This window comes from Mastigoproctus giganteus, chromosome 3, assembly GCF_048544385.1.
Source record: "Mastigoproctus giganteus isolate SK-2022 chromosome 3, ASM4854438v1, whole genome shotgun sequence".
Classification (NCBI taxonomy): domain Eukaryota; kingdom Metazoa; phylum Arthropoda; class Arachnida; order Uropygi; family Thelyphonidae; genus Mastigoproctus; species Mastigoproctus giganteus.
In genome coordinates, this window is record NC_143577.1 from 177,979,110 (window position 1) to 177,997,505 (window position 18,396).

General features: G+C 36.2%; 1 protein-coding gene across 1 annotated transcript in view; it reads left to right on the plus strand.

The window, feature by feature from the left end:
- Positions 1-637: 637 nt before the first annotated feature.
- LOC150088439 (calmodulin-lysine N-methyltransferase) overlaps positions 638-18,396 on the plus strand; it is a 410,297-nt gene continuing 392,538 nt past the window's right edge. Inside the window, exon 1 of the mRNA XM_090370776.1 lies at positions 638-740. Coding sequence (XP_090226902.1) covers positions 648-740 — 93 coding nt within the window. The 5' untranslated portion in view covers positions 638-647. The remainder of the gene's footprint in view (positions 741-18,396) is intronic.

An 18,396-nucleotide genomic window follows, 5' to 3' on the forward strand; every position in this document is an offset into this window, starting at 1 on the left:
GAACATATAATAAATCAGAAACACTCAGAGGAATGGTTGTCGATTTTGGTTTTGATCAAAAAGGGATTGCCTGTGGCAGAGCCATTCAAATTCTGGGCTCCCTATCATTCTTTAAAACAATGATTCCTGGTTTCTCCTTCCCTACAAGTGCGCACTTAGCGGTATGAATGTTTCACCAGTGACCAGAAATAAAATTTTGCGAATTACTGATCTACTAATTTGCTACTATTACCAAAATTAAAATTTATTTCTACTCTAGGATGAAAATTAAATTTTCTAATTCTACGATTAAAATAAATTTAGATTACTAAGATTAAAGTTTACTGCTAAAAAAAAAAAAACCTGCAGCCGTTATCAATCCACTACAGAATGGAAGCCTCCTCAACGATTCATATTGATGAAAATGGACACTAATCTGCCACGCTTGTCCAGTGTGGATTTGCAGATCGACGGTATTTGGTAGTCAGGGGCTCGAACCCCAGTCTACACTCAAAGAGCATGTACTACTGCAGGCCTTCTTCTGACCACTCGGCTTTGGAGGCCAAGTTTATTGTTACTGTACTAATATTAAAATCCTTTCTGAAAGGTTTTCAAAATACGCCCCCTGTTTCTTCTTAGGTAAATTGTAAACAAGCATGGCTGTCGAGATGCGCGATGAGCTGCAGGTTATGACAAATCTCGGGAAAAATGGAAAGTCTGAAGTCACTCAAGCAAAATTGCGTTGGAAGATGCTCGCCAAAGTAAGAAAGTTTAGTTTTTAATTAATCCAATTGAACAATTTCCGAAATGCTACCTTGTTTTGCTAAGCTACTATTTATTTGAATTAACATTTTATTTATTTTTATTTGCGATGGGTTTATATAGTGTAGATATAAATTAACGTTTTAGCAACATAATTCGTGTTACTTCCCCTTTCACAGGTATAATTGAAAGCAAAGCACTAACTGGCAGAATTACAGTGGCGGAATTGCCATTCACCGTGGTCCAGCACTTTGGCGAAGACGTGATATAATAAAACAGTTGGTTTGGATTTACCTAGAATTTGAGGTTGCATGGCAATTTGGTTCGAAGCGGTATGGGGATCAGAATTTATGGTTTTGCATTTTCGCAATGAGGATCAATTTCGACATTTGCAAATTAATGCCAAAAGGTTAATCTACTTTTCATTTTAAAAATGGAAAGTAGCTAAATTGCAGATTAACCTTTTGACAGTGTCATTTCACTGCTGAAAGGTTAATCTGCTAATCGCACTACATGAATGCAAATATTAGTATCAATATTAGCCGCGTAGTGCAAGGAAGCCACAGGCTTTTGCTGCACTGGCCAAACAAAAAAAGTTAAAGTTAAAAGTATGCTTTTTTTTTTAATTTAAAGTGTATATCACTACCCAGACCTCAGTTTCAACTCTGCATGAGGTTTGATTGTGGGCATTGTTGATCTGTTGAAGAAATAAAAGTACAAAAAAATCCCAGTTGACAAAAATAAAATTAATTAAAAACAAATGTGTTCCTGCTACCTAACACTACACTTTGACACCATCAAAAATTTCAACGTTGATGGCAGCAGAAGACCAGAAATAATCTTGATTTTGGTTTCTTACACTCACCTTCTATATCATTGGTACATGCCCCAGTTTGATCCAGAAAATGTTCTTTGTGCTTTCATATACCAATTTTGATACCCCCTTTGTGTATGGTTAGAATATCCTTTTCTTTTTAGCAGTTGAATTTTGGCTTCTGTAACATTTACCCTTACTATCACACTTTTATCCATCTCTGCGGTTTCCCCTGATGGTTTTTTTTTTTTGCCAATAATTGTAATTGACAAATAACCCTCACTGTTTTATAATACTTAATGAAGGTTACTTTCAAAATTGCTAGGTATTTTTTAAATACTTTGATTTTTAATGGTGTATAAGTCGACCATAAATAAATTGCATAATATTATAAGTGAAAGTTTTTGCATTTTACAAAAAAAGATATCCATAAGTACTATATCATATTTATCATATTTCTTACAGTGCCACTGAAATGTGTAAAAGTTAAATGTTTTTGTTTTGATCAGTTCAAAATTTTAGCTGCTTTTCATGCAATAGAAATTTGGCAATTTGATATTTGCTCATTATACAATGCAATAAAGCATGTGTTGCAAGCTTACTTTTCAATCTTTAAAAGTAAACAGTAAGTGAACACATTTATCTTCATTCACAGTACTGTATATTATATAACAACTGAGTGAATTTGTCCTTGTTGATATTTTATTGCATTTTCCTAATGCAACCTTTTACAAATTCATTAAATATTAACAAAGTAGTAGTAGCAATGGCAAATGATTTAAGGAAGCAAGCTTAAATAGCATCAGTAAAGAAAAAAAAAAAAAAAAACCCAGTTAACCTGTCCATACCCTCCAAGAATTTGTCTAGTTCTCCCTTTAATTTCCCAGCCCATCCACTTCCACAACAACAGATCTGAAGCCTGTTCCAACAATCAACCACCTGCTGGCTGAAGGCCAGTTTCTGCACATCTATTTTGCAACCCTCCTCAACTTGAATTTATGCCTCCTCGTGTGTAGTCCCAGCAAGTGGAAGAATACCATTAACATTCAGCTTACTCAATCCATTCAATGCTTTAAACACTTCAATCGGATCTCCCCCACAGGTGCCTGGTCTCGAGATGCTGCAATCCGTAGAACTGAAGCCTTTCTAGTTAAGAGCACCCTTTTATTCCCTTCACCAATCTGGTTGCCCTTCTATACACCTGTTCCAGCAGAGCTGTGTGTCCTAAAGTGAGGCCTCTAAAGGGTAAGGAAACTTACAAAGTAGCCAGTTTCAGATTCCATGCAAGTGAGCAATTTTGCTGCTGCTGATGCCCTTACTTGTTGCAATCAATTGCTCTTCATTCTTTTGTGAAATGTTATGCTGCTGACCAAGTATAACATTTGACTTTTTTTTTTCATTTATCTCAGTTATTGTAATGATGTTCTCCATTTATATTTTGCTGTAGTAGGTATTGAAATGTTGTGCCAAATACACAGAAGGAAACTTTGTCAGTAGAGGCTAGTGAGCATACATGTTCTCTACTTGATGAGCATATGGAAAAAGTTGGGAAAGTTGCTCATAGTTTCATGGTTTTTCTTCACCTTTTCCATGGAATCAGAACATTTAAAACTGTTGTTTCGAACAATGGATTTTCAAAGTCAACAGATGAAACAGGAAAAGGAGATCAAGATTATTTGAATTTATGACATTTTAATAGCAGATACTATAATGAATTTTGTAAAAAAAAACCAAAAAAACCCAGATAGCCTATTTAATGATGTCATATTGAATCTACAGTAATGGATTAACCCATCTTGATATACGGTTCATACTATAACATAACAGGGGTGGCTTGTTGGTAGGCAATGTGGAACTGCTGCACCTCCAGCTTTTTAAATCTAAATATATAGTCAATGGAGTTATATGAAATGTTGTGAAGAACAATGCAATATAATGAATATTTTTATTAACAGGTTCTGCATATAGTATACTCATCTTCTATTTTCAATAATTAAAAAAATAAAAAAAATAATTTCTTTGTTTAATAAAAGTATTAAACAGAGCCCAGGCAATCCAGGACCAACCATAACCTTTGGCTCACTGGAAAACAATTTCCAATAATCACTTCAATAATAAACGAATAAAAACACAAAATTGTTTTCAATTTTGAAGTTTAACCATAGGCGGAACTGTGCACTAGACAGTTCTGCATTTTGCTCCCAGTGGTTGAGTCACTGCCTGGTCAGTGGGTTGCCAATATGCATTTTTTAGAGGTAACAAAAAGAGTCAAAGGAACTGTGGAGTGAGCAGTGCCGATTAAATTTCAAGATTGCCCAAGTCTCTTAATGGTAAGTGTCCAGTTATTGTTTTGTAGTATTTTTTAACTTGCTTATTATTATTACTATTTACGTCTACATATCTTATAACCAAGGCAATTTAATGTAACTTTAAGAAGCATCATCCTCATACTTCAGAGTCACGAGCCGTCACTGCATAATAAAATACTGGCGTATATATAATTAAATACAAATACAAACATTGGTTTATATATTTTAATGATGATGATCAGTCTTCTCCCCATAAGGTGAGAAATGTTCGTAGTATTTTTCCAGTTAATGTTTTGTAGTATTTTTTAACTTGCTTATTATTATTACTGTCTATGTCTGCATGTCTTATAACCAAGGCAATTTAATGTAACTTTAAGAAGCATCATCCCCATACATCAGAGCCATGAGCCGCCATTGCATAATAATAATCGAATACTGGTGTATATACAATTAAATACAAACTTTGGTTTATATATTTTAATGATGATGATCAGTGTTCTCCCAAGAAAATTTTGCCAGCTGGGTGGCATTATGAAGTAGCCAGGTGGGGAAGTGTAATATGGTATGCCTTCGACTTACATGGATTCGTAGATACGCTGTTGCGCTACTTCTACTTATGACTAGTGCCACTTTAAATATATGTGTAATAGATTGCGTTAATGTATGCTAATGTGAATTGATAGTGGCACCGGCACTTTGTTTTCACTTAACAACTTAAGTGTAAGTTTATCTTGTGAGCTTATATTCATTGTAAACAAAATAAATATAAACCCTAAATATGACTGTGAAAATAGTAAACATAGTGATAAGAAGAGGCACATTATAACTATGGAGGCTAAAGTTGAAATCATTAAACTACATGAAAACGGTAAGAAATTTGTGGACATTGCATTTACGAAATAAACAAATTGACTATTAGAACCATTATAAAAGGTAAAGTTCGGATTATGCAGCACGTAAAAAGTTCTGTGCCAACGCAATCTACGATCATATCCAAAAGAAGGGGCTTATTAATAGAAGAAATGGAAAAATTGTTGATGATTTGGATAGAAGACATGAAAAAAACAACGAATGCCAATAAGTCTTATGTTCATACAAGGAAAAAACCTTGAATCTTTTTGAAGAACTAAAGTGTAAATGTGGTGAGAATGTTGCTAGTGAAACATTCATTGTAAGCCATGGATGGGTTCAAAGATTTAAAGGCCATGCTAAACTACACATCTCATCAAAGTTACAGGTGAGGCTGCTAGTGCAGACATAGTAGCAGCTACAGAGTTCCCCCAGTACTCTGGCAGAAATCATCAAAAATGAGGATTGCCTACCACAACAGGTCTTTAATGTAGATGAGACTCGTTTATTGTCCCCAGGGGCTCACATCTGGTGAGTATGGGCTTGGCATGCCCAGGGTCCTGAGCTGGATATCATCATTCTTCTCTTTCTTGGTGATCCCCCTCCCCTGCTCTCTCTCTCTCTCTCTCTCTCTCTCTCTCTCTCTCTCTCTCTCTCTCTCTCTATCTTTCAGGGTAATAGGGAAAATTTTTGTTTTTTGGCCAGTGCAGCTAAGCCTCAGGCTTCCTTTCACCATATGGCTAATAATATTGGAAAAAAATGCCAGATTGTTCTTACGTATCGCAAGAAGAAAAAACTATGCCAGAATTTAAGGTATCAAAGGACAGATAAACCCTTCTTTTTGGTGGAAATGCTGCTGGAGGTTGCAAAATAAAACCACTGTTAGTTTACCATAGCGAAAATCCAAGGGCCTTCAAAAATATTTCAAAGGCATTGCTACCTATTGTGTGGAAGTACAATCGAAAAGCATGGGTGACACAAAATTTTTTGGGACTGGTTTCTCTATCATTTTCTGCAAGAAGTTAAAAAATATTGCCAAGAAAACAACCTACCATTTAAAATATTACTGCTGGTTGATAATGCATCTGGTCACCCAACAACTATGTGTGACTATCACGAAAACATAAAAGTTATATTTTTGCCTGCAAATACAACTTCCCTCAATTAACCTATGGATCAGGATCTAATACAGACATTCAAAAAGTATTATCTACAAACAATATTTAGACAGGCTTACTGTAGCCACTGAAGGACAGAATGCCAGATCATTGAAGCAGTTCTGGAAAGAATTCGAGATTTACAAAGCTGTTAAAAACATCGATGCTGCTTGGAGTGAAATTACAGTATCAACCATGATACTATGAATGACGTCTGGAAGAAACTCACCTCCCAGTTTGTTCAAGATGCTTTGGGAAGTGAAGAAAATGAAGATGTAATTAGAGAGCTTGTGGAAGTGACCAGAATATTGAAATTAAATTTAGAGGAAATTGACTTTATTGAATTGAATTGTTGTAAAGTCATAGAAAGGAATTAAGCAATGAAGATTTAATGGAACTTGACCATAAAAATGAAGACAAGGTTTTAGAGGATGTACAAGAAGTTGAGCCATCAAACAGATTTGATACTAAGGAAATGGCAGAATGCTTTAAAATGATTGGCGAAGGACTAGCTGGCTTAAAAGCTCAGGATCCAGACACCAAACAGTTTGAAAAAGTGATTGGAGTGGTGCATGCTACAAACTGATTTACGACAAGAAAAAAAGAGCTACAGTGCAGACATCATTGGACAAGTACTTCAAGACGCTATCAAAATCTCCAGTCTGGAAAGTCTGAAGTCACTCAAGCAAAATTGCATTAAAGGATTAGTATAGAATGGGTATTTTCAGCTAAATTAGATACGTTTTTATATTTATGAATGAATATGTACTTGTTAGGATATTGAATAAAGTTTTATTTCCACAAAGTTTTCATAAAAAGAAGTTGATTTGTTTGAATTTTCCTTTTCCTTTCAAATGAATATACAATTAAAAATAAATCATATTTAAGCACTATTCGACTTACGTGGTTTTTCAACTTGTGCAAAAATTGCTGGAACGAATTAAGTCGAGGACTTACTGTACTTGGCAATATTATAAAATTTTTTTGTTATTTATAATGTGACTTAAGCGATCCAGAGCAAAAATTAATTGCATAATTTAACATTATATACTCCTGTCGCATTGACCTTGATTGCATGGTATTTTCTAATTAATATTGATCGAGATCAGTGAGCAGTACCTACGGAGAATAGCTTAAATTTTAGCTGGGCAGTCAGTTAAATTCACTGGGTGGTGTTGCCTATTCGATAGATCCTGGGGAGAACACTGATGATGATGTCATCATCAGATTCTTAATCTGAAAAGATGTCATCATCTTTTCAGATTAAGAATGCTTTTATACAAATCCTGATCATTCAAGATACTGTGTATTAAGAAAAATACTGATGATTATCAAGATCTAAATAGTATCATCTTTCAATTTATTATCCAAAATATTGTTATAAGAAATTCATAAATGCTGTTTTAATTTTTTGTAAATAAACAGTCAATGGCAGAAAAGATGAAACCAGAAAACATTCGTGCCTGTCCGTTTATTATAAATAGACAAAACATGAATGATGTACTTTCTCAATGTGCGTGGGTACTGTAGTAATTATTGGAAGTTATTTGTTTTTTTGTTTCCAGCCAATATACTGTATATCCTACAAGATATATCAAATGTAACAGTACACTAAAATATGTATATAGTTATTTGAGAAATGATTACCTACTTTTAACTTTAAGTATAAATACATCATAAGAATAAATTATAAGAATACCACAGTGTGTCACTTTTCTAAACATTTTGGCAGTGTCAGCAAATAAAATGTAAATGTTTTGCTTTTACATTTAATTGCATTTTATTTTACAAAAACAAAGCATGCATATGCTTTGTTTTTGTAAAAAATTTAATCTGGACAAGTTAAACCATAAGTATTTTTCTTACAGAAGTTTAACTCACTGTGGGCAAGAAGTACTGGAAAAATCCCTCAAATTTTTATCTTCATCTGAGAACTATTAATTTCAGCTAATCAAAAGGATTCAAAAACATCATTACCTTGGGTAACAATTAAAATGTTTCCAAAAGTAAAAGTAGTGTAATATCATGCCATTACTTTTTCTGAAAGTAAAAGTAGTGTAATATCATGGCAACTTATTCTGAAGACAAAGTATTAGGATAGGTGGAATATAAAAAGGATAGGTGGAACAGGACCAGGGTATGTGTGCCAGGGGCAAAGGTTGATGACGTTGTAGAGTGGATATCATCTTTTAAGGGCACAAAAGGTGATATAGTTGTACACGTCGGCACAAATGATATTAAGAGTAGGAGTAGGAGACCGGCAGAATTACTTAACAAGTACAGGTCACTGTTGAAGAAAAGCCGTGAATTTGGGTTGGATTTGAAAGTGTCTGCAATTCTGCCCAGACACGATAGAAGGGAGTATATGAGAGAACCTTGTCGATCAATTCGGCCCTGGAAAGATTGTGCAAGGCTCAAGGGGTAGAATTTTTTTCAGCCTGGTCTGTATTTGTTAACAGAAGGGACTGCTTCTACAGGGATGGGATACACTTAAATAGAAAGGTGCAAGAATATTTGCTGATGCTATCGAGGCAGTGTTAGGTGGGTCAGAAAACTACTAGCTTGGGGGGATACAAGGACTAATAGATTAACAGTAGCCACTGGCAGAGGTGAAAGTGATTCTTGCACTGCTTCTATTGGAATGAGCAGAAGCCTGGAAAACAAAATGCAGGATATTTCAGAGACTGCTGGGAGTCATTGTGGTACAAGTAAACATATTGGTTGCATTAGGGTAGCTAAGAAAAAGGACAGGTGTATTTATACTTGTGTGTACACCAATGCTAGGAGTTTGGTAAATAAATTTGATGAATTTGAGGTATTGCTCAAAGCATCAAAGGCAGATATTGTTGGGATATCAGAGACGTGGTGTCACACAGATATAAGGAATGCAGAACTGCAATTTGGGAGTACAATGTGTACAGGAAGGATAGACAGGATAGGAAGGGAGGAGGGGTTATGCTATTAATTAAGAAATACATAAAATCCAAGGAAGTGAAGCCAGTCGACATCGCTGGACAGTGCAGTGTCGATTCAGTTTGGTGTGACATAAGCATTGGGAGATCAAAATTGAGAGTAGGAGTGTGCTATAGGCCTAATGACTCTGATGAGTATAATAAGAAACTGTACAGGGAAATAGAATGGGCCAGTAAATCAGAGAGTCTTATAATGGGGGTTTTAATTTCCCAGATATTGACTGGAATTTGTGGGTTGGTCACTCGCACACTAACAAGGTTTTTGTGGATTTATTGGATGATTGTTTTCTACATCAGCATGTTTGGGAGGCAACTAGAGGGAGTAGTACTCTTGATTTGATTATCAGTAGTGATTCTTCATGCATTAAGAATCTGCAGATGGAGGAACCACTAGGTGGCAGTGATCACAGTGTGCTGAAGTGGGATTTACTCAAAGAGGTAACTACCATCAGGGGTAAAGGGAAGGGTTATTGCTTTCGTAAAGGCGACGACGATGGTCTGAGACAGTATTTAAATTCTATGCAGTGGGACCAACTGATGATGTTACCAACAGAAAAGTCAAAATGGGAAGCATTCAAAGGATTAATCTTGGAAGCTACTAGGCTTTACATACCAACTAAGAAATATTGTTCAAGGTTTAGGCCTAAATGGATGTCACATGAACTAATGAGACAAGTGGCAGAGAAGAAAAATGCATGGGATACATATAAATTAATGGGTGACGTGGAAGCCTATGATAGATATAAGTTGATCTATAACCAAGTTACAAAGGAAGTTAGGCAGGCGAAGGCAGATTACGAGAAATCTTTGGCAAGGGATGCAAAGAAAAACAGCAAAGAGTTCTTTAATTATGTAAACTCTAGAAGGAAGGGGATAAATCAGATTGGTCCGCTTGATATCGATGGTTCAACTGTTGACGATCCTGCTCAGGTAGCTAACAAACTAAATCAATATTTTGCATCTACATTCACACATGAGGAGTTATTCAGCGAGGGGAATGCCAGATGTGTATTCAACTCTGGCAGTAAGCTAGATAATCTTGTAATAACTGAGAGTAAAGTGGAGGAGAAATTGTTGAAGATAAACACAAGAAAGGCACCCGGGGTGGATGGGATCTATCCAGTTATATTAAAGGAGGCAGCAAAGGAAGTAAGCAAACCCTTAGCTATAATTATGAGAGCTTCCTTGGACTCAGGGGAGGTACCCATAGACTGGAGATGTGCAAATGTGACCCCAATTCACAAAGGAGGATCAAAGGCTGACACAAGTAATTATAGACCTGTGAGTTTAACTTCTGTTCCATGAAAATTATTGGAGACACTGGTTAAAGAAGTACTGCAGGATCATCTAGACAAGACTTCAGTTATAGTTTGGACGAGGGCTCCCACTCACAAATTTTAAAAAAACTTAGATTGCAACTTAAATAAACCCAAAAAAAAACCTAGTTTTCATCATATAGTATAGCAACACAAATAAGATAAAACTTACCATTCAAAAATATCTTTTATTTAATTGTAATCAGAATTTTCATCCCATTCAGTTCCCTCCACATTTATTTTTTGAAGTTCTTTCATTTTTTTCAAACGTTCTTCGTATCTTTTATGACAAATTCCTTGTATGACTTCTTTTACCAATTCTGATTTAGGTTTCCTTGTATAGCAATTTTGATTAGATCTATTTATCGCCTGTTTTGCCATTAGTCGAATTTTCACAGTTTCTGGTTTAAGGGAGTTTGTGGCTTTTGTTTTTATATGGTTTACTGGGAGAAGATTCTTTCTACGCTTGCCGAAGAGTGAGGTAAAATAGTTAGACTGGTCATAAAGTTAGATAAAATCTTATATTTAGAATTATTAAAGCCATCTTTTACATTACGTAACAGATACCAAAACTCAGGGATGGTTTTGTAAGAGAAATCTAAATCTTGATTTAAACAAAATGATTTCCATTCATCATCTAGAAGATCTAGTTTGTCTTCAGAAACAAGGTGAGGGAACTGCACTGCTAAATGGAAAATTGAGGATGGCGAATTGGCACGATAATGTATCACTGCTGGGTCAAGAAGATTGAGACTGGCGATAATTACATCATCATTTAGAGGAAATCTTTTTCTGATTTCCATACAAAGTTCAACAAGAAATCTTAAACAATCATTTTTAAACCTGCTTTCACTGTCACCAAGTAGTGTTGAATTTAATAAGGCCATACAACGGCCTCTGAAATATATTTTATTCAGAGGCTTATGATTTATTGCATTGCTTGGATCAATTTCAACCAGCTTGCGCGAAGTAATGACTTCTTCTTTTATGAAAAAACTAAGAATATTTTTATACTCAATTGAAACCATTGAATGAAGTAAGTGCAATCTGAAATGCTCAGATTGAAATTCAATATTCAGGCAGTTTATTTTCTCCAGTACATATCCTAAAAACAACAACATATACTTAGTTCCTTTGGTGATCATAGTATTGTAAATATTCCCTTCATCATCGATTTTCTCAATTTTTGATTGAGACTGAAAATAAAGAACGAATGCATCCCACTGCTCAATAATAATTTTTATTACATTGCCACGGGATAACCAACGTGTTTGTGCGAATTTGGGGATTTTATGCTTAGCAGTATCTACAACATCTTGAATCATTTTGAACTCGTTTAATCTTTTACTACTACGGGAAAAATAACAAGAGATATCTTTTATAAATATTTCTAGATATGATGGTAGTACCTTGACTGAATGACTAGCACATAATGCAAAAGAATGGCAAACACATCCCATTATAAATACTGATGGTACATCCTTTTTTAGCAATGACTGGAACCCACTCTTAGTACTCATCATAGTGGCACAATTATCACTTCCAAAGCCAACTAGATTACTTATTTGAATATTTTTTTCTATGAAAAGATCTTTTACAGCTTGATAAAGCCCTTCTGAAGTACCATTTTCGACACAATGTCAAGTAACACATCTACAACATCAAGTTTTTGAATATCAAAATATCTAACAACAACAGCTAGAACTTGAGATAAAGATAAATCTGTACTTTCATCTATTATCATTGAAAACTTGTTGTTTCTGCATATGTTAGAAATGTATATTTTTTCATGATAGGCTATGCCATCTTGTATAAGATAAGAGACTTTAGTCGCCTTTATCTGAACTTGTTTTGCAATATTGCTATCATGAAATGCTTACTTACATTAGCATTAGTAGAGGCATTTGATGCAAGAAAGCAAGCTTATGCAGCATCAGCCAAAAAAAAAAAAAAAAAAACCTCTTCCACTTCACCCCTCCGTTCGTTCAAAATACCTATCCAGCTGAGCCTTAAACTTATTTAGGCTATCAACCTCCACCACAAGGGATGGAAGTCTGTTCCACCAACCAACCACCCGCTGGCTAAAGGCAAATTTCCGCACGTCTATCCTACATCTGTCTTTCCTCAATTTGAATTTATGCCCTCTCAGGTGATTATTCTGAGCTAGAGGAAGAATCCCATCAGCATTGAGCATGCTTAAACCATTCAAGGCTTTATACACCTCTATCAGATCACCTCGCTGGTGCCTAGTCTCCAGACACTGTAATTTGCAAAACTTAAGCCGTTCTTCGTAAGAGCACCCCTTTGTTCCATTCACTAATCTTGTTGCCCTTCTCTGTACTCGTTCCAGCAGCTCTACATCCTTCTTGAAATGAGGCCTCCAGACCTGTATACAGTACTCTAGGTGTGGCCTGACCATCGCCTTATACAATGGAATAATCACCTCCTTATCCCTGCTGGAAAAATTCCTGTATATCATTGACAATACTCCATGAGCTACTCTTGCAGCCCATCTGCACTGCTCAGAGAACTTCATATCTGCCTGCACAACCACCCCCAAGTCCCTTTCATTCTCTACCACTGTCAGTGTTGTACCACAGAGTTGATACGTTGCTCTGGGGTTGCTGTTTCCCATGTGTAGTACTTTACATTTGTCAATGTTAAACTTCATTTGCCACCTCTCAGCCCATCTGCTCAACCTTTCCAGATCCTGTTGCAGCAGCATAGTGTCAGTAGTGTCCTTGACAACCCTGCCAACCTTTGTATCGTCTGCAAACTTGGACATTAATCCCGATATACCATCATCAATATCATTTATAAATACAGAAAACAATAATGGACCCAACACTGAGCCCTGAGGGACTCCACTAATAACATCAGTCCACGATGAGCAGTGTCCATTGATTACCACTCTCTGTCTTCTCCCCCTCAACCACCCCTTTATCCATAGCAGCAATTTGCCTCCAATGTCACACTGCTCCAATTTGTGTAGCAGTCTTCCATGTGCAACAGTATCAAAAGCCTTTCTAAGATCCAAGTATATAATATCAAAGTTATTCCCTGCATCCAGTTCTTTTGTGACTGCATCATAGTATCCAATCAAGTTGGTCAGGCAAGACTTCCCCTTAACAAAACCATGCTGTGTCTGAGCTATAACTGAAGTCTTGTCTAAATGATCCTGCAGTGCTTCTTTAACCAGTGCCTCCATTAATTTTCCTGGAACAGAAGTTAAGCTCACAGGTCTATAATTACTTGTGTCAGCCTTTGATCCTCCTTTGTGAATTGGGGTCACATTTGCACATTTCCAGTCTATGGGTACTTCCCCTGAGTCCAAGGAAGCTCTCATAATTATGGCTAAGGGTTTGCTTACTTCCTTTGCTGCCTCCTTTAATATAACTGGATAGTTATATACATGCTTCTATAAGGTGATCACATTGCCCAAATGGAATATTATGCTCAGAAATTAGCGCAGCAATGTTAACTCTGCCTTTGCTACTTCTTCATTCTCGTAGGTTTACGTTTTGTGAAGAACGTGTCTAACATTGAACTTGTCTTAGCAATATTTGCACTTTTTTTATGTTTAACTGTATTTTTATGCACTAGTAACATCGATTTATTGGCATTCTTTAATTTCATTTCACAACAAATACAGTAAGATGCACCTTTTTCATTACTGTCTTCTTTCAACCAATCCTTTAATTCCGGATCTTCTAACCATTCATTTCTAAAATTTTGAGTATACCACCGTTTACTCATCTTTCTCTGTGGAGAACAAGTTTCAGACATTGTGGGCAATTTGTGGATATGGCTAAATTAGCAGTTATCTTATTTAAAATGTTCTATAAAATAAAAAATAAATCACTAATCCATTAACATAAAATAGAAATAGTCACTACAATTTAAATTTATTATATCACTGTATGTAGTACACGCATAAATATAAAAATCACACCAAATAATGCAATAATACCACGAACGATCACGAAAGACTGTGCAGTAAAGACCGCCTTCCGCCTGCTCAATAGACTGCGCATACATGTTAGTAACACGAACGAAAATCATAGTGTAGAACCCTGTGAAAACTTTGAAATCCTTTTACATTTGTAGTATTTTGTACAAACACTTGACATATTACAAATTATGATCAGTATTGTTAGAATATAAAATTAAGAAAATTGTAAACTGTTATTAAATGTATTAAATTTTATTGTATTTACAAGAAATAAAAATAAATTTTGACTTAAAATTAAAAATTACCGAAAAAACCCAGATAATGAGATATTTTTGTGAAAAAAACCTATCAACCTAGATGACAATCAAAAAACCCAGATCTGGGTGGAAAAACCCAGGAGTGGGAGCCCTGGTTTGGACACAGCATGGTTTTCTTAAGGGGAAGTCTTGCCTGACCAATTTGATTAGATACTATGATGCAGTCACAAAAGAACTGGATGTAGGGAATAACTTTGATATTATATACTTGGATCTTAGAAAGGCTTTTGATACTGTTGCACATGGGAGACTGCTTAACAAATTGGAGCAGTGTAGTATAAAGGGGTGGTTGAGTGGGAGAAGACAGAGTGGTAATCAATGGACATTGCTCATCGTGGACTAATGTTATTAGTGGAGTCCCTCAGGGTTCAGTGTTGGGTCCATTATTGTTTTCTGTATTTATAAATAATATTGATGATGGTATATCAAGCTTAATGTCCAAGTTTGCAGATGATACAAAAGTTGGCAGGGTTGTTAAGGACACTACTGATGCTATGCTGCTGCTGCAACAGGATCTGGAAAGGTTGAGAAGATGGGCTGAGAGGTGGCAAATGAAGTTTAACAGTGACAAATGTAAAGTACTACATATGGGAAACAGCAATGTATCAACTCTGTGGTACTACACTGACAGTGGTAGAGAATGAATAGGACCTGGGGGTAATTGTGCAGGCAGATATGAAGTTCTCTGAGCAGTGCAGACGGGCTGCAAGAGTAGCCCATGGCATCTTATCAATGATATACAGGAATTTTTCTATCAGGGATAAGGAGGTATTATTCCCTTGTATAAGGCAATGGTCTGGCCACACCTTGAGTACTGTATGCAGGTCTGGAGGCCTCATTTCAAGAAGGATGTAGAGCTGCTGGAATGAGTACAGAGAAGGGCAACAAAGTTAGTGAATGGAACAAAGCGTTGCTCTTACGAAGAAAGGCTTAAGTTTTGCAAATTACAGTGTGTGGAGAGTAGGCACCGGCGAGGTGATCTGATAGAGGTGTATAAAGCCTTGAATGGTTTGAGCATGCTCAATGCTGATGGGATTCTGCCTCTTGCTCAGAATAATTACCTGAGAGGGCATAAATTCAAATTGAGGAAAGACAGATGTAGGATAGATGTGCGGGACAGAATGGGAAAAAAATGGCGTAAACGTAAAAATATATGTAGTTGCTCGTTGGAATAGTGTCTCACCACAAGATGTCAAGAGGTTTCATTTGAAATTGTTACACAAAGCAAAATGTCTAAGGCGTTTTGAAGATGTGAGAACTGTAAACGGAGTAGTGCACGAGACTTTTCAAGAAGTCACTGAAGTGGTAGGTCTAAGCAAATGGGTTGATCATGTGAAAGAAACTCTTTCCGAAGTGGCAAAGCAGGTCGAGACATTTTTTTGTATATTTGATATTGGCTGGGGGTTGGCAAGTGAAGCAAGCAGGGGGTGGAACCCCTTAGTTATTTATTATTATTAATATATTATTAATATATATGTTTTTTTTTTCTTGGATAGTGCAGCCAAAGCCTCACACTTCCTTTCAATCATATGGTTAATAAGAAAATATTCAAAAAACACTACTCTGATCTTGACCAGTTTACCAGTACTCTTTTACAGTGATCTTATACAATGAGTTGGAATTCCTGATCGTGCTTAAGATTATGATCAGGAATAAGCAAATTTCATATCTGGGTACCATCTACAAAATACAGGCACCATGCCGTGGCAAGTAAAAAAAAAATTTACAAACATTCATTGTAATGAATATGCATAAATAGGGAGAATAAGACATCAAAACTCTCCTCAGACCACAACAAATGGAAAATGTCAACTTTGAGCATTACCCAGACCACATGAAACATAGTTGAAAAACAATTCAAACTACCCACTTCCACAATAGATTTATTATATATATTTATTCAAATAAATAAATGTTCTCATGTTGAAAGCAAATTTCCATACATGTAGCTGCAACCATTTTTTTCTAAATTAAATGCATGACTCCTTGTATGTGTCATCTGAGAAAGAGTAGTGAGGCCATAAATACTTGGTTTACTTGATCCATTTAAATTCTTCAGTCAGGTGCCTAGGTTTCAGTGCAGCAATTTACAGAGTAGTAGTCTTTATTCATAAGAATACCCTGTTATGTTCTTAACTTGTTGCTTTTCTTTGCACCTTTTCTAACTTTTCTATTGTCAGGGAAACAGAAAATATTGTGCAAAAAGGATAAGTGGAATAGGAGTATGTCAGCCAGGGGTAAAAGTTAATGACATTGTAGTGAGGATATCTTTTAAGGGCACATAGGGTGATACTGTTGCACATTTTGGCACTAATGAATTTAACAGTAAGAGGTCACAAATTAGGGTTAAAGTTGAAAGTGTCTGCACTTCACAGACATGATAGGAGGAAGTATATGATGACAGCCATGTCAATCAATTCCACCCCGGAGAAACTGTGCAAGCCTCGTGGGGTAGAATTTTTATCAGCATGGTCTGTGCTTGTTAACAGGAGCAACTGCTTCTACAGGGATGGGATACACTTAAATAGAAAGGAGGCAAAAATATTTGCTAATGCTATTGAGGCAATATTACGTTGGTCGGAAAACTACTGGGGGAATATACAGACTAACAAACAATAGATAAACAACAGCTGCAGGCAGAGGTAAAAGCGATTCTTGCACTGCTTCTACTGGAACGAGCAGCAGCCCAGAAAGCAAGGTGCCAGGAATTTTAAGAACTGCTGGAAGTCATCATGGAACAAGTAGATATATAGGTGTTAGGGTAACTAAGAGTAAGAACAGGTGCATGTATACTTGCAAGTAAACTGATACTAGCAGAATAGTAGATAAATTTGAAGTGCTGGTTAAGACATCAAATGTGGACATTGTTGGGATATCAGAGATGTGGTGTCACAGATAGAGAATGGTGAATTTGAATATTGGAAATACAATGTATAACGAAAGGACAGACAACATAGAGAGGACAGGTTATGCGATTAGTTAAGAAACACAAAACCTATGGCATTGAATCCAGTTAACATGAGTGACCAATGTAATATTGAGTCAGTTTGATGTGATATAAGCACTGGAAAAACCAAATTAAGAGGAGTGTGTTATAGGCCTAATGACTCTGATGAGTACAAAGAACAACTATACAGAGAAATAATAGAGTGGACCAGTAAATCAGAATGTCTTATAATGGGAGATTTTAACTTTCCAAATATTGACTGGAACTTGTGGTTTGGTCACTCGCAAAATAGCAAGACTTTTGTGGTTTTACTGGATGACTGTTTTCTTCAGCAGCAGTCTTCAGAGGCAACCAAAGGAAGAAATACTCTTGATCTGATTAGACTAGCCAACAAAAAAAAAATTTTTTATCATACCTCCACAATGAAAATATGATATTCTAGACGAAATAAACATGCTGATTCTGAAAATCACCACAAAAGGTGTCTTATCACGTCTACATCAAAAGATGTACTAACGTTTAATGTTAAAATAAAGAGGTATATTTGGTATGTTGGGGGTCTAGCGGCTCCTGGGATTTCTCCCATTTCTGCGGTGTTCTCTGTATCGAGTGACAGTACCCTGTCAAGACAGATTTAAAGTGTGTGTATAGTGTAGTCTGTTATGCCCATTATTCATCTGGCTTATTGGCCATCAGGCCCCTGATGGGACCCAACATTGCCCATACCGTGCCACGTGGAGGCTAGCCACGTGTTACCAGTAAGGAATCGGTACTCTGGCAGGTCCTGCCACCTACTTTCCTCAGATTTCAGTTTCTAGGATCTAAAAAAAAAAAAAAAAATTGCTTTAATCGCTGGTGATGCTTTTTTTTGGCCATAGAGATTTGCTTTAAGAGTGAGAAGAGACTGTACGTCAAATGGGTTTTATTTTTAGCCAAAAAGGGTTGGGTAAGCATTTTTGATGTAGTTACAATTTTGACATGTAGGGCTGTGCGCTGTGAAGGCAGACAGATTTGGGTTGGGA